The sequence below is a fragment of the Pogoniulus pusillus genome, chromosome 31 (genome assembly GCF_015220805.1).
Source record: "Pogoniulus pusillus isolate bPogPus1 chromosome 31, bPogPus1.pri, whole genome shotgun sequence".
NCBI classification, from domain to species: domain Eukaryota; kingdom Metazoa; phylum Chordata; class Aves; order Piciformes; family Lybiidae; genus Pogoniulus; species Pogoniulus pusillus.
Window position 1 is genome coordinate 14,280,462 of NC_087294.1, and position 21,405 is coordinate 14,301,866.

The following is a 21,405-nucleotide window of genomic DNA, read 5'->3' on the forward strand; positions in this document are numbered from 1 at the left end:
ATATTTGAGAAGTTGGGAGGGTATCCAAAGGGTATGACATAGCCTGTGCTGTGGCCCAAAAGTTGAGGAAGGAGCTGAGTATGCAGTGGCTTAAAAAATCAAAGACTGTAGAATGGAGCCCTAGAATAGCAACTTTCACCTCCTGGTTGCTTTAGTGTCAAGCATGAGGGTAGAATTTCTTGTGCATGCTAATGAGCTTTAGTAGGGATGTAGAACTTGGCTTTCTCAAAGATACTAACCAGAACACACCTTGTTAGAGGTTGGAAGGGACCTCTGGAGATCTTCCAGTCCAACCCCCCTGCCAGAGCAGGACCATAGACTCTAGTGCAGGTCACACAGGAACACCTCCAGAGGGGGCTGGAAAGGCTCCAGAGAAGGAGACTCCACAGCCTCTCTGGGCAGCCTGTGCCAGGGCTCTGGGACCCTTACACTCAAGAAGTTCCTGCTCATGTTGAGGTGGAACTTCCTGTGACCCTTGTCCTATCCCAGAGCACAAGTGAGCAGAGGCTGTCCTTGTACCTTCCTGCCCTCCAGCCCTCAGCTATTGATAGACATTGCTCAGGTCCCCTCTCAGCCTTCTCCTCTGCAGCCTAAGCAGCCCCAGGGCTCTCAGCCTTTCCTCCTCAGGCAGTGCTCCAGGCCCTGCAGCATCCTTGTAGCCCTGCCTTGGCCTCTATCCAGTAGGTCCCTGTCCCTCTTGAACTGGGGAGCCCAGAACTGGATGCAGTGTTCCAGGTGGAGCCTCGCTAGGGCAGAAGAGAGTGGGAGGTTACCAGATGGTAAAGTAATTATGTTGTCTTTTAGATTTTTTTTGAGATCCAGAACTCTAAGCCTATGAAAAGACCAAAATTTGTGTGAAGGAGGTTGACATTGGGGTTGGGTGCCCAATATTCCTTAGGAGTTCAGGATTTTCAGAAGCTGAGCTTTATGGACATAGGAAATTGGCCTTTTACATTTGTGTTTTGTGTCACTGAATGCTGCAGAACTTTGTCATTACAGTCAGAAACTTCAAGGAAGCAATCTAAAGCTTCTGTCTCTAGGTTGTTTTTAATGTCTTGATTTTTAAGTGATGTTTTTTGCCTGCTGCCAGACACTCTGTAAATTGTCAAATGTGCCTCAGCTTCTTGCATGTACAAAACAATCAACTGCTGCTCTCAGTCAAAATAAAACACAGAGTGTAGACACGCAGGGCTTGGAGTGAAATGTGGCATTTCAGGCTGAGTTGTTGCTTGGAACCAATAAAATCATCCCTTTTCCAACAGGTTTCATTAAATGATCCATTGGTGATTGCATCAAACCAATAAATACTATTTAATAGTTATAATGAGTTATAATTTTCCAATGTACCTGTTTTCATGTGGAGGTTTTGGTTTTGTTTTCAGCTAAAATGTGATGCTGTTGTGAGTGAAATCAGTGCTGGGCCAGGAACAGTGAACTTTACAATAAACAGGGAATTACTAGCAAAGGTGAGTATTGTATTTCAGGTATATTGAAGTAAAATGAAACCATAGAATTCTTACTGCTGCCTTGGAAAGGTATTTTCTGTGTGTAACTGCCTGTCATAAATTCTCCTCAAGGCTCTCTGCTGCTGATTTGTTAGCTGGGCCTAGAATTTAGAATGAGATTCACAAAGGTTTAGCCCTATGAGGAGACAATGTATCTAATAGTGACTGATTCTCTTAGAGTCATAGAATCAAGCAGGTTGGAGGAGACCTCCAAGCTCATCCAGTCCAACCTAGCACCCAGCCCTGTCCAGTCAACCAGACCATGGCTCTAAGTGCCAAGGCTTTGCTTGAACACCTCCAGGGATGGTGTCTCCACCACTTCCCTGGGCAGCCCATTCCAATGCCAATCACTCTCTCTGCCAACAACTTCCTCCTAACATCCAGCCTAGACCTCCCCTGGCACAACCTGAGACTGTGTCCCCTTGCTGTTGCTGCTTGCCTGGCAGAAGAGACCAACCTCCACCTGGCTACAACCTCCTTTCAGGTGATTGTAGAGAGCAATGAGGTCTGCCCTGAGCCTCCTCTTCTGCAGTCTGCACATCCTCAGCTCTCTCAGCCTCTCCTCACAGGGCTGTGCTCCAGGCCCCTCTCCAGCTTTGTCGCCCTCTGTGGACACCTTCCAGCACTTCAACATCTCTCTTGAATCTCTAACTCCTCCTTTGAAAAGCAGGCTGGGCTACTGCTTTGAGTTTCTACACTATACAACTCAAAAGTCTTGATTTTCTGTGTAAAGAATCACAGAAACTTTCAGGTTGGCAAAGCCCCTCGGGATCACCAAGCCCAACACAGAGCCCTACTCTACAAGGTGCACCCTAAACATAGCCCCAAGCACCACATTCAAATGACCTTTAAACCCATCCCGGTTCACGACTGCGTCACCTCCCTGTGCAGCCCATTCCAGTGTCTGACCACTGTTTACATGAAAAAATGCTTCCTAATCATAGAATGGTTTATGTTGGAAGTGACCTTAAAGATTATCCAATTCCAAACCCCTGCCATAGGTAGGGACACCTCCCACAAGAACAGGTTGCTCAGGGCCTCATCCATCCTGGCCTTGAACACTTCCAGGCAGCCTGTGCCAGTGTCTCACCACCCTCCCTGCAAACAACTTCTTCCTAGCATCCACTTTCAGTCTCCCCTCTGCCACTTTAAACCCATTCCTCCTTGCCATGGCATTACAAGACCTTGTCAGTAGTCCCTCCCCAGCCCTCCTGTAGGCTCCCTTCAGATATTGGAAGGCTACTCCAAAGTCTCCTCCAATCCTTCTCTCCTCCAGCCTGCAGAGTCCTAACTCTCAGCCTGTCCTCATAGCAGAGCTGCTGCAGCCCTCTCAGCATCTTGGTGGCCTGCTCTGCACTGGCTCCAACTCTTCCATGTCCTGCTTGTGCTGGGGGCTCCAGAACTGCACCCAGGACTGCAGGTGGGGTCTGAGGAGAGCAGAGCCAAGGGGCAGAATCCCCTCCCTTGCCCTGTGCCCACACTGCTCTTGCTGCAGCCCAGCACAGGGTTGTGTCTGGGCTGCACTCACTGCAGGCTCCTGTGGAGCTTTTCCTCACCCCAGACCCCCAGGGCCTGTTCCTCAGGGCTGCTCTCAGCCATTCCCCACCCAGCCTGGAGCTGTGCTTGGGATTGTGCTGACCGAGGTGCAGGACCTTACACTTGGCCTTGTTGAATGTCATAAGGTTGGCCTGGGCACACCTCTGCAGCCTGTCCAGGTCCCTTTGGATGCATCCCTGCCCTCTAGCAAGTTGAGTGTGCCACACAGCTATGTGCAGAGTTGCTGAGGGTGCACTCAATTCCTCTGTCCATGTCACTGACAAAGATGTTAAACAGCTGCTAGAGTTATAAATGACCAAAGGTTCCATGCTGCTGCTGTTGTTGCAGCCTGCCCTTAGTGAACTAATGGAGAGCTCTTTTGTCACTTGAATGAGTTCAAGAGATAATTGTGAAGTGTAAAACTTCAATGTGGCATTTCCTGAAGTGAAAGAGATGTATTCATGTGCTGTTCAGGCTGGCTGAGGCTGTGGGCAGCCTGCTCTAGGGTAGGGTGTCCCTGGGCATGGCAGTGGGGTTCGACCTGGCTGCTCCTTGTGGTCCCTTCCAACCCTGACTGATTCTATGAAACTATAAAAATGTGGCTTTCTGCCAAAAAAAGCTTCCCACCAAAATCAACCTTTCTTTTCACTGCCTCGAATGGCTCTGAAGTTTCAGTTGGTGACATGCAGATTTGAGAAGTGAATGTCATTTTCTTGTTAGCTTGGCAGAGCAGCCCAGGTGAATTGCTCACATGAATAAAAGCTGTGGGATCAGCCTCTTGCATGACTCTTAAACAGATTCCCTGATCACATTTTCTGGCTTTGGTACATTTTTTCCTCTCTCTTTTTCTGTTCTCCTTGTGGTTTAGGCTGTGTTGCAGCAGGTGTTGAAAGAAGGCTCAGAGTATGGAGTAAAAAGTGAACTTTTCTCTACAGTGCCTAGACAAAAGGCAGTGATTGAGTACAGGTAGGTGAATGTGATGAGTCCTTTAAGAAAATTGCCTTTTCTGCTGATTGATATTTCACTGATTGATACTTCTCTCTGTCATGAGTGATGCCTCTGCAGGTAAACCATCTTTACAGTGTTATAGTCAGCTGTATTTGATACTCTGATATATTTGCAAGTAGTATTTAGAGAACTGAAGCTTCCCCATGCTGTATTCTTGTATTTAGAGTTTACAGCAAACAGTGTTTAGAAAACTGAAGCTTTCCCCATGCTGTATTTCTTGTATTTAGAGTTTGCACTTCACCCTGCTCTCCACTGAGAATGTTCTTAGTGCAGAATAACATTCAGTTTTTAAGTCTTTTTTTAAAGCCTTATCTTTTATTTTGTTCTCAAGAAACATGATCTGAATTTTCAGCCACTGACTCATGTATTTTTTCACCATAATACCTTTCTCCTTTGCTTGCTAAAGCAGCCACACGTTTGTCTTGATAAATCTGCTCAATTGCTGGCCCCAGAATTTCAGTTCAGTGCCGTTTGTTGTGGGGTTTCCTTCTCTGAAGCCTTCCAAGGCCTGTCTGGATGTGTTCCTCTGTGATCTGTGTTAGATAGCATTGTCCTGCTCTGGCAGGGGGGATGGCCTCGATGATCTCTAACATCCTGTGAGCCTGTGAATTTTTATGGTCACCTGCCTGTGGAATGCAAAGTGGCTGACTCGGATCTCTTTGTGCATAAACACTTCTGTTCCTATGCATTCCCTCTGCAGGCTTCCATAGTCATGCAAAGCAAGCATTTGGCTTGGTTTTGGAGGGTGAATTTTCCTATCTCACCTTCTGGTTTATTATCAGTGGCAAACAGTTGCATGTGCAAGGCTTTTGTGTGGGGCCATTGTTCACAGAAGAAGGTGTGGGTTTGGTTATTGATTCTTGTGCACCAAAGCCCCTCTCCTGGTGTCAGATCTCTAATGAAGGTATGAGAAGAGTGATCCCTCTGTGTAAAGCATGTAAGCCCTTTGTCTCTAGTGGCTGGGCTTTGGAGGGTTCTTTGTTGTGCAGTTGTTTGTGGCTTCCTTTTTCCCTCCAACACTGGCTGTCAGCTGATACTCAAAGCTGGTTGGGCAGGAAAACAGTCCCATTTGCTGTCTAGAACAGAAGCCTATCAGTGGATTTTAAGGGGAAAATGAAAATGATGATTTCATTTCGTTTTTTTCTGCTATATGCACGAACTGAATTCTCTTGGAGTTGGTGCTCTGTCAGTCTTGTACACCTGAACAAAGATTCTTTGTGAAAATTTGTTGCAGCTCCCCTAATATTGCCAAAAAGTTCCACATGGGACATTTGCGTTCCACTCTAGTAGGTAAGTCTGCATTTAACTGCCTCCTAAAAGGGCTTCTTTGTCTTCCTGCTTCACTTGACAGCAAAACATTGCTAACCTTTCACTCTTCTCAGGCTCCACTTGCTAATTAAAACCCTTTTGCTCATTATGCAGTGAAGAAAAGAGCGTGGTGTGTTGCTGGCAGATTTATTAAGTCACACATAATAGAGTTTTATGACTGTGAACATTAAATGAAGCAGTTTAAAACTGTTCTGCAGAGACACCCGGGGCAGTTTTCATTCAGGTGTTCTGAGAGTCCTTTGGATTTTACATTTCCAACTGGCACTGGGTTGCAGAGCAGTCAAACAGTTGTGTCTTGGTGGCTGTCTTGCAAAAAAGCTTGCTTTTATATGTTAATGACTTTATGCCAGTATTGCTGACACAGCTGATGTACTTTGTAATGGAATAATGACTCAGTTTCTTGTTCAGTGCTCTAGTGACACATGGAAAACATCATTTCTTCCTCCTTTCCCTCTTTCACAACAAAAACTAGTAGGTTATTAGCAGAAGATCCTGCAGCATCTGTGCAGCTAACAATGTGGTGGACTAGAGAAGTGGATTCAAGCTGGAGGAGGATAGATTTAGATGAGGGTTGTGAGAGACTGGAACAGGTTGCTCAGGGAGGTGATGGAGGCCCCATCCCTGGAGATCTTTAAGGCCAGGCTGGATGTGGCTGTGAACAACCTGATCTAGTGTGAGGTGTTCCTGCCCATAGCAGGGGGGTTGGAACTGGATGGTCCCTTCCAAGCCTCACAGCTCTGTGATTTTGTATTAGTTTTTAATTATATTTGTTGTGGCATGTTTAATTATTAATTACATGAAGTTCATAATTGTGGCTCTTCATGGACTGACAATTGAGTGAAATGCCATATTTTGGACACTCTATGTTGCATTTCTGGATCCTTTGCTGCAGGGAAAAAAAAACATGTTCAAGGTGTTCTGCAGATCAGTGTTGGTCCAGTAGTGAGAGAATGAGTTGACTACAGAGAATGGAATTAAAAGTAATTGCAAGCTATAGTATGGAGTTATAAGAAGAGAAAGTTTTCTGCATGCTTTTACATCAGTCCTGTAATTAAAAGCTATTCTTGAAGCTCAGGAAAACTGAAGGAGTGATGCAGGTATTTCTTCCACACCTCAAGTACTTGTGTCCAGTTTTAGTCACCACAGTACAGGAAAGGCATTGAGGTGCTGGAGTGGGTGCAGAGAAGGGTGATGAGGCTGGCAAACATGACCTATGAGGAGTGGCTGAGGGAGCTGGGGTTGTGTAGTCTGGAGAAGAGGAGGCTGAGAGGGGACCTTACTGCCCTCTACAGCTGCCTAAAAGAAGGCTGTAGTGAGGCTGGAGCTGGTCTCCTCTCCCGAATTACTGATGATAGGACAAGAGGAAATGGCCTCAAGGTGTGTCAGGGGAGGTTTAGGTTGGATGTTGGGAGGAAGTTCTTTCCTGAGCAGGTGGTCAGGCACTGGAACAGGCTGCCCAGGGAGGTGGTGGAGTCACCATCCCTGGAGGTAGTTAAGAGGAGAGTGGATGTGGTGCTTGAGGCTATGGTGCTGAAGGATGCTGGGATGAAGGTTGGACTGGCTGATCCTGGTGGTCCTTTCCTAGCATAGGGATTCATAGTGCTTAGATGTTGTGCTGAGGGCTTTGGTTTAGTCAAGGACTTGACAGTGTGAAACTAAGGATTGGACTCAAGGAGCTTGAAGGGTTTTGCCAATCTAAGAAATCCTGTGGTTCTTTGTAATTCTGTGCTTTGCAGCTAAGCTCAAGAGAAAGGTGTTGAGTTTTTGTGGTGGTTACAGCTAGAACCAAGACAGGCTTGTGTGATATTGTAAGTTCAGAGCATAGCAGACACACAGGATGTTAAGTGCAGAGCTCAGTGCTGCTCCAGCAGTGTGCAGTTTCAGGACTGGATGTTCTCCATCTTTGTGATTTGAAGGACTTGCTTAACCTCCTGGTATGAGGTTGCCTGACTGTGGCAGGAATTATGTGTGCTGCCACATGGTTAGGAGGATGCAGGCAGAGCTTAAAAAGTGTTTTTCCTGCCTCTGTGCTTTGCAGGATGTGCATGCACATACACATCTGTGCTTTTCTCACTGTTGCATGAGACATTTTGTGGCATCTTTCAACTGCTTGACCTTTCTTTTCCTGCTCAGAATATTACTGCTTTTAGTTATGAACTTCTAATAGTGGAATGGTTCATCTGCATGACCTTTCTTTTCCTGCTCTCAATATTACTGCTTTTAGTTATGAACTTCTAATAGTGGAATGGTTCATCTGCATGACCTTTCTTTTCCTGCTCTCAATATTACTGCTTTTAGTTATGAACTTCTAATAGTGGAATGGTTCATCTGCTTGCTTTTCTTCTGGTTTTAATACAAATCTTGCAAAACAGAAATCAGCATTTTGGAGGCAAGAAGCTACCTACAACTGAATAATACCAATTTTGTTCTCCTTACCAGGGAATTTTATAGCAAATCTCAAAGTGGCACTGGGACATGAAGTAATAAGAGTCAATTACCTTGGTGACTGGGGCATGCAGTTTGGTATGTTTTAATAGCTGTTTCTCCTGTTCTCTTTTCTACTCTATAATATGGTCTAAATCTTCCAGCTTTGTGTTTTAAAGGCCCATTGAATCACAGAATCAGTCAGAGTTGGAAGGCACCACAAGGATCAGCCAGTTCCAACCCCACTGCCATGCCCAGGGACACCCTACCCTAGATCAGCCTGGCCACAGCCTCATCCAGCCTGGCCTTAAACATCTCCAGCCATGGGGCCTCAACCACCTCCCTGGGCAACCCATTCCAGCCTCTCACCACTCTCATGCTCAACAACTTCCTCCTCACATCCAGCCTGACTCTCCCCACCTCCAGCTTTGCTCCATTCCCCCCAGTCCTGGCACTCCCTGATATCCTGAAAAGTCCCTCCCCAGCTTTTTTGTAGACCCCCTTCAGATACTGAAAGACCACAAGAAGGTCCCCTGGGAGCTCCTCTTCTGCAGACTGCACAGCCCCAACTCTTTCAGTCTGTCCTCACAACAGAGCTGCTCCAGCCCTCTGATCAACCCAGTCACCCTTCTCTGGACACACTCCAGCACATCCACATCCTTCTTGTAATGGGGGCTTCAGAACTGGATGCAGTACTCCAGGTAGGGTCTCACCAGAGTGGAGTAGAGGGGGAGAATCACCTCCCTCAACCTGCTGGCCACACTTCTCCTGCTGCAGCCCAGGTTCTGGTTGTCCCTCCAGGCTGCAAGTGCACACTGCTGGCTCATGTTAAGCTTCTTATCCACCAGCACCCTCAAGTCCCTCTCCTCAGGGCTGCTCTCCAGCCACTCACTGCCCAGCCTGTATTTGTGCTTGGGATTGCATTGGATTTACTCTAGGCTTGTGAAGGTAATATTGTATAATTAGTCCTCTTTAAAACATGAACAAAGCAATCCAGACTGATTCAGCAGCAGCTATGATCTATACTGTACTGTACAAGAAATAACAGAAGAAAATTTACCCAGCATGTTCTCTGTCTCTCAGTGGCTCCTCTCTCAGATTATGTAGGTGTTATTTTGGGTTCTCTTTTCTACTGTATAATATGGTCTAAATTTCCAGCTCTGGGTTTTACAAGCCCATTGGATTTACTCTAGGCTTATGAAGGTAATATTGTGTAGTTAATCCTCTTTAAAACATGAACAAAGCAATTCAGACTGAGTCAGCAGCAGCTATGATCTGTACTGTACTGTACAAGAAATAACAGGAGAAAATTTACCCAGCACAGGCTCAGAGGATGTTAGGGGTTGGAAGGGACCCAAGGAGATCATCCAGTCCAACCCCCCTGCCAGAGCAGGACAATGCTATCTAACACAGATCACAGAGGAACACATCCAGACAGGCCTTGAAAGGCTCCAGAGAAGGAGACTCCACAGCCTCTCTGGGCAGCCTGTGCCAGGGCTCTGGGACCCTCACAGTAAAGAAGTTCCCCCTTGTGTTGAGGCAGAACCTCTTTTCCTGCAATTTACCCCCATAAAAGCACTTTCTCTGTCTCTCAGTGGCTCCTCTCTCAGATTAGATAGGTGTTATTTGGGGGTTCTTTTTAAAGGGTGTGCTGGGAGTACCTTTGGAGCTCTCCTAGCTGAGCAGACTTCTGTTGCTACCTCCAGACAAAATGCATGCACATTACCATGGCAGCTGCATATATCTGCTCTGATGCTGTCTTCTTCTATTCAGCTTTTGGTTGTGAAGGAGTAAGTTTACTAATTAACCAATGCCACAACTATACAATGGGATAATTGTAGCAAAATGTGTATTTTATATTGGTCTTAGTATAGGTTGGGATTTTTTTCTTTATCTGTTTTTTGGGTTTGTTTGTTTGTTCTCCTGTTTTGCTTTGGTTTGTTGTTGGTTGTTTTGTTTGGCTAAGGATTTTTAGGGTTTTTGGTTTTCAAAGAATGGTTTAGGTTGGAAGGGACCTCAAAGATGATCCAGTTTCAACCCCCTGTCAGAGGTAGGGACACCTCCCCCTAGAACAGATTACTCAAAGCCTCATCCAACCTGGCCTTGAACACCTCCAGAGAGGTTGTGGAGCACAGAATCACCCAATGTGATCTTAGACAAAAAGATTGGCATTTGGATCTTGCCTTTGGAAAATGCTGAAGCCAAACTGGATATGTGAAGAATGTTCTCAGCATGCAACAAAAAGTTCCCTTGAAAATATTGCATGAGTGCTATGTGGAACACTCCAGCTTCTGTTGGCCTTGAAATGTTACTACTATTGAGGAAGGAAGCAAAACAAAGAGGTTTGAGCATGTTCTCTTGCTCAGCAGTTCCCACAGTGTGGCTCCTTGTTTACAGCTCCTTCTTTTCTCTACAAGTCCAGAAACTCAAGTTCTATGTAGAAGGAGATGAAAAATCAACTGAGTATTTCTTATTAGTTTCTAGCTACTTTAATTCTGGGTTGTGGGGTTTGTTTTTCTTCTGTGAACTAAAAAGTTGTGCTTTTGATTTGTTTATTCAAAGCCTGCACCATTACATTGCTTAAAAATGCCAGGCATTGCTTTTGTTACATACAAGGTTAGGACAAGACTAGCTTAAGAAAACAATCAATCAAACAATGTACACACTAGGCTGTTGTCTAACTCTGTATTTTTCTTGTTCAAGGCTTGCTGGGTGTTGGGTTTCAACGCTTTGGCAACAAAGAAAAGCTAAAATCCAGACCTTTGCAACACCTTTTTGAGGTAAGTTCAGAAAAGACCAAGTAGGGACTTCAGAGGACATCCATTTAACTCACCTGCCAATTTTGTACTGAATGAGACTCTTGTTGGAGTTAAATGATCTTGCTTGAAGGATCAGTGTTAGCAGGAACAATTTTCAGTAGGCTGTGGCAACAGGTTTCCTTAGGCTGAAAAGTATGCCCCAGAACAAAAGTGATTGATACTTAGGTTGTATTGACTGCTGCTGCCAGCACAGGTGGCTTGAATGATATCAAATGTCATCACTGGGCATTTGGGAGCTCACTGTGGTAACTCTGCAGAGGGAATCACATCTCTCATCTACTGCTGTAGTATGTTGGTTATCAAAGCTGTGAAAAGGAGTGGCATGTATGGTGTAAAAATCACTGAATCGTAGAACCAGGGCCAGTTTTGAACACATCCAGGGATGGGTGACTCTACAACCTCCCTGGGCAGCCTGATCCTCTTCTTGGTAGTATTTTCTAAGTCAGTAATATTTAGTATATATCACTCAATACATGAAAGAGTTCTGAAGCCCCCAACACAAGAAGGACTTAGAACTGTTTGAGCCAGTCCAGAGGAGGCCACCAAGATGCTCAGAGGGCTGCAGCAGCTCTGCTATGAGGACAGGCTGAGAGAGCTGGGGCTCTGCAGCCTGGAGAGGAGAAGGCTTTGAGGAGACCTTGGAGTGGCCTTCCACTATCTGAAGGGGGCTACAGAAAGGCTGGGGAGGGACTATTGAGAAGGTTTTGTAATGACAGGACAAGAAGCAGTGGGTTTAGACTGGTAGAGGGGAGATGTAAACTGGATGTTAGGAAGAAGTTGTTTGCAGTGAGGGTGGTGAGACACTGGCACAGGTTGCCCAGGGAGGTTGTGGAGCACAGAAGCACAGAATGGGATCAAAGATCACATTCTGTGCTCCACAACTTCCCTGGAGGTGTTCAGGACCAGTTTGGATGAGGCCTTGAGCAACCTATTCTAGCAGGAGGTGTCCCTGCCTATGGCAGGGGGTTGGAACTGGATGATCTTTGAGATCCCTTCCAACTTAAACCATTCTATAATTCTATAAGCACTGTGATTTGAGAAGAGGATCTGAAGTGTTTTGCATCTTGAATGCAGACTTAGTATATATAGGTAAAGAGAAGTGACCATCATTTCCCAGAGTGCTTTGTGACTGCAGAGTGCTTTTCTTTCTTCCAAGAGTCTGAAAGGGCCAGAAGCTGTGGAAGGTGTAGTTTCTGGTGCCAGGCATTTAGGAAATGAGGGAAGGCCTTATTGCTCTCTAAACTACCTGAAGGGAGATCACAGAGAGGTAGGCACTGGTCTCTTCTTACAAGTATCTTATGATAGAACAAGAGGGAACAGCCTCAAGCTGCACCAGAGGAGGTTTAGGCTGGATATTAGGAAACAATTTTTCATGGAAGGGGTTGTCAGGCACTGAAACAGGCTGCCCAGGGAGGTGGTTGAAGCACCATCCCTGGGTGTGTTCAAAAGCCATCTAGATCTGGTGACTGGGGATAATGGTGTAGTGACAGACTTGGTGGAGTAGGCAAAACTTGGTGATCTTGAGGTCCTTTCCAGCCTGGATGATTCTATGATTTTAAGTATCAACCTTGTGGTGTTCTGAAGAAAAGTCTTTGGTATAAAAGTCTTTGATGGTTTCCCTTTCCTGTGTGCATGAGTTATCCCATAGCCTTCTGCTGCAGCTGTTTCAGGGTTATGAAGAGGTCAATAATGACAGCAGTTACAGTCTCATTTCAAAATAAGCAACACATTTTCCTGTTGGAATTTGGGCTACTCACTCATCCTTTACATGGGAAAAGTGTTCCTGTAACATGTCCTTTAAATGTTAGTGTTACAAATGTCATCTTCCAGTGTGTTTGTATTGCTCTTGTAGAGCTTTGCTTATTTTTGTTGGCCAAGAGGATTATTGATATTTTCAGTGCCATTGTGTTTTAGGTTTATGTGCAGATTAACAAAGCAGCAGAAGATGAAAACATAAAAGAGCTGGCGAAGGATTTCTTCAGAAAGCTGGAGGAACAAGATGAGCAGACACTGTCACTCTGGAAACAGTTCAGAGACTTGAGTATTGAGGAGTACATCCGAGTTTATAAGGTACAAAGCATCCACTGATTGCTCTGTAGTGCTGGTAAAACGATCTTGTTCTATTAACCTCACTGGCAGCATGCAGCACCTTGTCAGCCAGGAGGCTGCCAAGCACTCAGCTGAATCACAGAGTCATTGAGGCTGGAAAAGACCTCTTGAGATCATCAAGACCACCTAACACCACCACATCAGCTAAATCTAACTTAAGAATAGAGAATCGTAGAATCAACAGGTTGGAAGAGACCTCCAAGCTCATCCAGTCCAACCTAGCACCCAGCCCTGGCCTATCAACCAGACCATGGCACTAAGTGCCTCATCCAGGCTCTTTTTTAACACTTACAGAGATGATGACTGCACCACCTCCCTGGGCAGCCCATTCCAAAGCAAATCACTCTCTCTGCCAACAACTTCCTCCTAACATCCAGCCTAGACCTGCCCTGGCACAGCTTGAGACTGTGTCCAATGATTCTGTCACTGGTTGCTGCTTGCCTGGCAGAAGACCCCAACCCCACCTGGCTACAGCCTCCCTTCAGGTAGACAGCAATGAGTTCTGCCCTGAGCCTCCTCTGCTGCAGGCTGCACACCCCCAGCTCCCTCAGCCTCTCCTCACAGGGCTGTGCTCCAGGCCCCTCCCCAGCCTTGCTGCCCTTCTCTCAACACCTTCCAGCACCTCAACATCTCTCTTGAATTGAGGGGCCCAGAACTGGACACAGTACTCAAGGTGTGGCCAAGTAGTTGCAGGGATCCTTGGGGTAGGTTGTAGAGATCCATGGGGTAGTTGTAGAAATCTATGAGGTAGTTGCAGGGATCCATGGGGTAGTTGTAGAGATCTATGGGATAGTTGTAGAGATCCTTGGGGTCCCTTCCAACCCTGACAATTCTGTGATGCTGTATTCAACTCAGGGAGATTAATTCTAACGCAGCAATCGATGGGACCCAAATCCACACATTCTTTCTTTATAACAATGAAGTGACCTTTCCTGGCCTGAATTTAATCCTTGCACTCTCTCTGACCCATGACACAGACCTATCATCTGGTTTAATTAGCCTCAATTTTAACAGTGTTTCCCTTCTCTGCTCTTCTTGGCACTTTTCAGCGTCTGGGAGTGCACTTTGATGAATATTCTGGAGAATCATTTTACCAAGAGAAATCCCAGGAGGTTCTAAAGATGTTGGAGGACAAAGGACTTCTTCAGAAAACAACGTATGAGTGAACTCACTATTTCATCTTGTAGTGGAGGGGTAGTTAGCTGGATGTGAGATGGGTTTCTTTTCCAGATCAATATTGCTTATTCATTTTGGTATTCAGAACTCTTGCCACCCCAACCACTAACTGTAGCAATAATTGGTTCTTTGCACATGATACAAAGGAATAACTAGATCTAGAAATAGCTAACAATAACACAACAGGAATTGAACTGGAAGAGAAGGTTCTTGCACTAAATTATACTGCTTGCCCACTGGGTGGACTCAGGAAGCCCCTTTCTGCTTATGGTAGAAGGCAGTTAGTGAATTACAAGTGGCTTTAAGAATTAACTGACCAAATTAGCTCCTGATCCCTAGGTCTAGCTACAGCTTCAGGCAGCATCCAAAATGCTTTCAGGGAGTTCTGTCGCAGGCTCACAGGATGATAGGGGTTGGAAGGAACCCAAGGAGATCATCCACTCCAACCCCCCTGCCAGAGCAGGACAATCCTATCTAACACAGGAACACATCCAGACAGGCCTTGAAAGGCTCCAGAGAAGGAGACTCCACAGCCCCTCTGGGCAGCCTGTGCCAGGGCTCTGGGACCCTCACAGTAAAGCACTTCCCCCTTGTGTTGAGGTGGAACCTCTTTTGCTGCAGCTTACATCCATTGCTCCTTGTCCTATCCCAGGGAGCAGTGAGCAGAGCCTGTCCCCCACTCCTGGCAGCCCTCAGATACTGATAAACATTTATCCAATCCCCTCTCAGGCTTCTCTTCTCCAGACTAAGCAGCCCCAGGTCCCTCAGCCTCCCCTCATCAGCCATGCCCTCCAGTCCCCTAATATCTTCGCAGCCCTCCACTGGACCCTCTGCAGCAGATCCCTGTCCCTCTTCAACTGGGGAGCCCAAAACTGAACACAGTATTCAAGATGAGGTCTCAGCAGGGCAGAGTAGTGGGGGAGAACCTCCCTTGCTCTGCTGGACACACTCCTCCTGATACACCCCAGGATCCCATTTGCCTTCTTGGCCACCAGGGCACATTGCTGTGCCATGGGTAACTTGTTAGCCACCAGCACCCCCAGGTCCCTCTCCACAAGACTGCTTTCCAGCATGTCAATGTCCTGTCAGCCACTGAGGCTTCTGATTCTTCCCAGGCTTCAGAGGGTGCTGGAGAAGAGAGGCAGATGATCTCTGACCTGATGCTGGCTCCTTTGGATGATCTGTGTGTCCCTTCCAAGGCTCCTCGTCTGGGCAGGTGCAGGCAGGATGTCTCGCTGGCGATGTCATGCTGGCAAAGTAGGCCTGTCATGTGGAGGCATTCAGAGCCTGATCCCTCTAAACTCAAAGCAGTTTCTGGGCAGTTCAGCATCAAGCAACCACATTTTTTTTTTTTTTTAATATTAAATCAAGCAGGTTGGAAGAGAGCTCCAAGGTCAGCCAGCCTAGCCTAGCACCCAGCCCTAGCCAGTCTACCAGACCATGGCACTAAGTGCCTCATCCAGGCTTTGCTTGAACACCTCCAGGGACAGTGACCCCACCACCTCCCTGGGCAGCCCATTCCAATTCAACACAACCTCCCTGGAGGTGTTCAGGACCAGATTGGATGAGGCCTTGAGTGACCTGTCCTAGTGGGAGGTGTCCCTGCCTATGGTGGGGGATTGGAACTGGCTGAGCTTTGAGGTCCCTTCCAACCTAAACCAATCTATGATTGTAGAGCGAGGAGAGTTTGCTGGCAAGAAGCCCTTGCTTTGGTTCTGACTTCTGTCTTTTCTGAACTTACCTGTGTGTTAGATCTGGCTTGCAGTTACCTGAAGGTTTTCTCTCTACTTTTAGGCAAGGGACAGGAGTTGTGGATCTCTCAGAAAAGAAAGACCTCTCCTTGTTTTCCACTGTCATGCGGAGCGATGGGACGTCTCTCTACATAACAAGGCAAGTGGTGTAGCTTACAGAGAGAGAGTTCTGCCATTGGAGTGGCTGCCCAGGCAGGTGGTGGAGTCACCATCCCTGGAGGTGTTGAAGCCAAGCCTGGCTGGGGCACTTAGTGCCATGGTCTGGTTGATTGGCCAGGGCTGGATGCTAGGTTGGACTGACTGAGCTTGGAGGTCTCTTCCAACCTGCCTGATTCTGTGATTCTCTGGTTCTATGAATAGTCCTACCACAGAGATAAAATCCTTCAGAGACTAGAAAGTCTTAAGGGGGAGACACAGGATGTTGTAAGTTGTTCTATTCCCTTTCCCTGTGTCTCCCTGTGTAAGGTGCAGACTGTCCAGCGTCAGCTCTCTCTCTCCTCTTGCTTTGGTTTGTGTGGGAGTGAGGCCTACTCTGGGAAGCTATTTTCTGGCTGTGCAGTTAAGGCCTACTCTAGGTATGTTTTGAGGGGGGTAGTGAAGTCTAACAGGGCTTATTTGGCCTGGTGTATGGAGGGGGAGGGGCTTGAGTGGTTGGGGCCAGGTTGAGGACTAGGCATAGCCTAGTTTGGGGCTTAGCTGGTGAGGGCTAGGCCTAGGTTGATTCTGAATGTACATGTATGCTTCTACCTTGGTACCTTAAAGTGGCAGAGGGGAGATTTAAACTGGATGTTAGGAAGAAGCTGTTTACAGTGGGGGTGGTGAGACAGTGGCACAGGTTGCCCAGAGAGGTTGTGGAGCACAGAAGCACAGAATGGGATCATCTAGACCAGGCTGCCCAGAGCCCTGTCAAGCCTCCCTTGGAATATCTCTGGATGTGGGTGCCCTCACTTCAGTTGTTGGCAGCAGAGACACCCTGGCCCCTGTGACCCGTGGTCAGACTCTTGATTTCATTTACCTCCAGGCTCCTCAGCACCTGGCACCACAAATGCATGGCCTGTGTGAGCTGTAATCCCTAACTGCAGTGACTGATACTTACACCTCTGAGGACATGTGCATGTAGGAGGGAGTCCCTCAGCCAGGAAAAGGTTGGAATGGAGTTTCTTGGGAAGACAGGACAGTCTGTGCTGCCTAAGTGCAGGGCACAACCAGACAAACACACTAACCACCACCACTCAGTTTCCAGGCTACCTGTTCAGATTGTCATCTTCTCCCTCTCTCTTCCTCTCTTTGGTTCCTTCCCTAAGCATGCAGTAGTAAGTCTCAGGCAATTGCAAAATGCTTTACTCCCCTGCATCCCACATCCCTTAGGCAGTAACCTCCTTGAGCCAGAAGCTGCTGTTGTGACCCCCGAGGTGCATTTCAGACTGGCACATGGGGCTGATGGCTCTGCTGTGACAGTGCTGGGAGGGTCTCCAGCAGGTTGTTTCTCTGCACTGCTTTGTGTGTGTGCAGATGAGGTTTTTCTCATGAAGCTGACACTGAGCACTGGGTCAGTTTTCTAGGAGAGGGTTGTTTCAAGCCCCAGTAGACAGAGACCAGACTTACTCTGTGTGTAGCTATCATTGCACAGCTCATGGTTTAAAACACCTGTTTCAAACACAGCATGAACAAAGCATACATGTCCTCTTTTTGTGTGAGGCATGCACAGATCACTCTAATCAGGCAGTCCTCTCACCTTCCTAAGAGAAGATTATTTCCCAAAGAGGCAAATAATGAGGAATACTGAGTGGAAGTCCAAATAGTCTCTCATTTTCTCTTTCAGAGACCTTGCTGCTGCTATAGACAGAATGAACAAGCACCAGTGGGACACTATGATTTACGTGGTAAGTAATTCTTGGTCACCCTGCACTGGCTCTCTGCAACAATCCAGGGGCCCTCTTGTTCACAGTATGACTTTGGCACATGGTATTTTTGGGTAGTAAAATGGATGCCCTTACTGCCCAGGGGCTGGGCCTTGATGTGCCACTGGTTCTTTTTTTTCAGTTCTCTTTCAGTGCACAACCCATGGAATGGCTGAATAAAATCAGCTCTGCACTTACTCTCTGTTATAAAAATTCATTGCTGTTCTATATGAAAGGAACTGTTACTCAACTGACATTATACTTTCCATACAAATCATAGAAGCATAGGATCAGCCAGGTTGGAAGAGAGCTCCAAGCTCAGCCAGTCCAACCTAGCACCCAGCCCTGGCCAATCAACCAGACCATGGCACTAAGTGCCCCAGGCTTTGCTTCAGCACCTCTCTCTTGAATTGAGGGGCCCAGAACTGGATGCAGCACTCCAGGGGTGGCCTGACCACTGTTGAGTACAGGGGCAGAAGAACCCCCTCTTGTCCTGCTGCCCACACTGCTCCTGAGCCAGGTCAGGCTGCCATTGGCTCTGCTGCCCACCTGAGCACACTGCTGCCTCATCTTCAGCTACCAGCACCCCCAGCTCCCTCTCTGCCTGGCTGCTCTCAGCCACTCTACCCCCAGCCTGTAGTGCTGCTTGGGGTTGTTGTGGCCAAAGTGTAGAACCCTGCTCTTGGCCTTGTTCAGTCTCATCCCCTTGGCCTCTGCCCACCCATCCAGCCTGGCCAGGTCCTCTGCAGGGCTCTGCTACCCTCCTCATATGTTTTTGTGTTAAAAAACTAACCCTTATCAAACTTGGTGTCTTTTCTAACATGCACCAACTCTATTCCTCAGACAGATAAGAGCCAAAGCAATCACTTTGAACATTTGTTCCACATCCTGAAGCTCATGGGCTACAGCTGGGCAGAAAGGTATGTATGTATTTATGAATCTTCACTGCATACCTTTTTACAAACAAAAATAACCCAAACAGCAAACCTAAGGGTAAGATGGACATTGGAATTTCAGTGGAGTGCTCTTTTGAAGGACAATCTCCTGATTGTGTCCTCCTACCACCACACTCTGTGTCCCACTCTGGAAGTTAGGAGGGAGGCACAGTTCCTTTAAAACATTCCCCAGTGAGAAACTAAGGCACAAAGGATTAAAGTGAGGATTTTGGCCTTCAGGACTATTAGTCTGTCTCCTTTCCCAGAGTTTAGATTTGCACTGCAATTACAGAAGCATAGAATTATTGAGGCTGGAGAAGACCTCTGAAGTCATTAAGTCCAGCCTATGACCTAACACCACCACATCAACCAGGCCATGGCACCAAGTGCCACATAGAATCAGCCAGGTTGGAAGAGATCAAGTTCATCCAGTCCAACCTAGCACCCAGCCCTATCCAATCAACCAGACCATGGCACTAAGTGCCCCATCAAGGCTTTTCTTGAACACCTCCAGGGACAGTGACTCCACCACCTCCCTGGGCAGCCCATTCCAATGCCAATCACTCTCTCAGTGAAGAACTTCCTCCTAACATCCAGCCTATGCTTCCCCTGGCACAACTTGAGACTGTCTCATCTAATCTTTCCTTAAACACCTCCAGGGATGGTGACTTCTCCACCTCCCTGGGCAGTCCATCCCAGTGTATAATGACCCTTTCCATCAGGAAGTGCTTCCTAACATCCAACCTAACCTTCCCCTGGTATAGCTTCAGGCCATGCTCTCTCCTCTTGGCACAACTTGCCTGGGAGCAGAGCCTGACCCCCACCTGACTACAACTTCCCTTCAGGTAGCTGCAGAGTGAGCTAAGGTCCCCCCTGAGCCTCCTCTCCTGCAGGCTAACCCAGCCCAGCTCCCTCAGCCTCTCCTCAGCAGCCTTCCCCTCCAGTCCCTTCCCCAGTCTCGTTGCTCTCCTCTGGCCCTGCTCCAGCCCCTTAATGCAGTGAGGGCCCAGAACTGCACACAGTGCTCCAGCTGAGGCCTCCCCAGTGCCAGCACAGGGCAGAATGACATCCCAGTGCTGCTCCTGATGCAAGCCAAGATGCCATGGCCCAGGGAGGTGGTGGAGTCACTGTCCCTGCTCAAGAAAAGACTGGATGAGGCACTTAGTGCTATGGTCTAGGTGACTGGCCAGGGCTGGGTGCTAGGTTGGGCTGGCTGAGCTTGGAGGTCTCTTCCAGCCTGCTTGATTCTATGATTCTGCACTAGCTGGGCACGCTGCTGGCTCATGCCCAGCCAGCTGTCACCCACCACTGCCAGGTCCCTCTCTGCCAGGCTGCTCTCAGCCACATTACTGTAGGTTATGGATCCAGAATAGTGCTTAAGATTATCATGAGCAGAAGCAATTAATGCTGTTGTTATTAGCAATGATTGATTACAGCTTTAGTTTAATGTGGCCACAACAGAATTATTATGACTCCTTTCTAATCTCAACAGATCTCTGTTGCCTCAGTAATAGGATCTGTGTACATCCTGCTTCTCCTCAGCTTATTGCATTGAGCCCTCTGCACTTAAAGCTAGCAGCAGGAGAGGTTCCCACGAGCACACAAGCTGGCCAGGGTATCAGCATTCCAATCATCATTTTCCCATCTATATGCTAAGTCTGGAGCTTTGGTTTGCTGAAATGAGAGTTACTGATGGTATCTCTGAGCTTCCCACGTTGGAGTGCTATTTATTCAGCTGTTGTTGCTGTTTCCTGCTAAGAATCCAGCTCTAAACAAGCACTGCAAGCATTTCTCTCCCTTAAAAAAGTGTAGTTTTAGGTCCTGTTGCTTTGCTTCTCAACACAGGTGCCAGCATGTGGCTTTTGGGCGAGTCCAAGGGATGAAGACTCGGAGAGGAGAAGCAGTTTTCCTGGAGGATGTTTTAAATGAAGTTCGTGCCAGGGTGTTACAAAACATGGCTTCTGCAAAAAGTTAGCTGCTTCAGGTCTTATTACTTTCTTCTGATGCTCTGTGTTGGTCAGAAACGTGTTGCCTTTTCTCCCCCTCTTCACTCCTCCCTGCATCAAAGCTAATCCCAGCGATCTGCCCTGATTTTTGTACCTTCTGTAGTATAAATAATGTTAAAATAATCCTTGGCCACTCTGTAAGCTCCCCTCAGCTACTGGTTTGCAAATTGTAACTCTGGATAAAAGCATTGCCCTGGGGAGGAAGTTACCTGCCTCTGGGCAACACTTGTTCTGGAGGGACAAATCCACCCTAGTAGGAGGCTGGAGTTCAGGAACCAGTTAATTACACCCAAAGGATTTGTAGCTCTGACAATTTCCTCTGGCAGGATTGACTGTAGCTTGTCTGCAGCTGTTGCCTTGTCACCCTCCCAGCCTCGTGGCTGTTTCTGGAGTCCCCAGGAGGACACTGCTCAGCAGCCTTCTGGGAATGTTTGCCTTCACCTCTGGATGTGGCTCTAGAGCCCGGTCTGGAGATTGAGGCAGTTCCCAGTGAAATGCTGCCCCCTCTTGTGCTTGCTGGAGCCATCTGCTGAATTGAGTGTGTGTGCTGATGAGGCTCAGTAGTGTGCATCTTCCTCTCTCTGCCCCCTCAGCTTTTTTAATCTAGGTAATTTTGCTTGTACAGTGGGCAAAGAGAAAGGGGAGCAGGCAGAACAGAATGGTAGAAGGGCAACAATTCAAACCAGTTGTACTATGGAGGGGCATGGAGCTCAGAGCTTCAGTTTGAAGATTGGAGTCACAGCTGTGTGCAAAGCTTATTTTTATGCTGGACTGAGCTAACAGGCAGAAGTGCAGACCCATGTTTTACTGCACAAGGAGCTGAACAGCTGAAAGAAGTGATGTGTTCTCTGCAGCATTACCCAGAGCCTATCCACTAGATCCTAACTGCTGCCTGTGCTTGTAGAA

General features: G+C 47.3%; 1 protein-coding gene across 3 annotated transcripts in view; it reads left to right on the forward strand.

The window, feature by feature from the left end:
* Window positions 1–21,405, forward strand: part of RARS2 (arginyl-tRNA synthetase 2, mitochondrial) — a 36,603-nt gene that overhangs the window by 6,431 nt on the left and 8,767 nt on the right. For 2 of the 3 annotated variants that reach the window (XM_064169376.1, XM_064169378.1), the window contains 11 exons: window positions 1,383–1,466; window positions 3,910–4,007; window positions 5,260–5,339; window positions 7,818–7,901; window positions 10,506–10,582; window positions 12,536–12,691; window positions 13,780–13,886; window positions 15,701–15,796; window positions 17,480–17,540; window positions 18,402–18,478; window positions 20,339–20,463. In XM_064169376.1, coding sequence (XP_064025446.1) covers window positions 1,383–1,466; window positions 3,910–4,007; window positions 5,260–5,339; window positions 7,818–7,901; window positions 10,506–10,582; window positions 12,536–12,691; window positions 13,780–13,886; window positions 15,701–15,796; window positions 17,480–17,540; window positions 18,402–18,478; window positions 20,339–20,463 — 1,045 coding nt within the window. The remainder of the gene's footprint in view (window positions 1–1,382; window positions 1,467–3,909; window positions 4,008–5,259; window positions 5,340–7,817; window positions 7,902–10,505; window positions 10,583–12,535; window positions 12,692–13,779; window positions 13,887–15,700; window positions 15,797–17,479; window positions 17,541–18,401; window positions 18,479–20,338; window positions 20,464–21,405) is intronic. The other variant, XM_064169377.1, reaches the window with a different exon arrangement.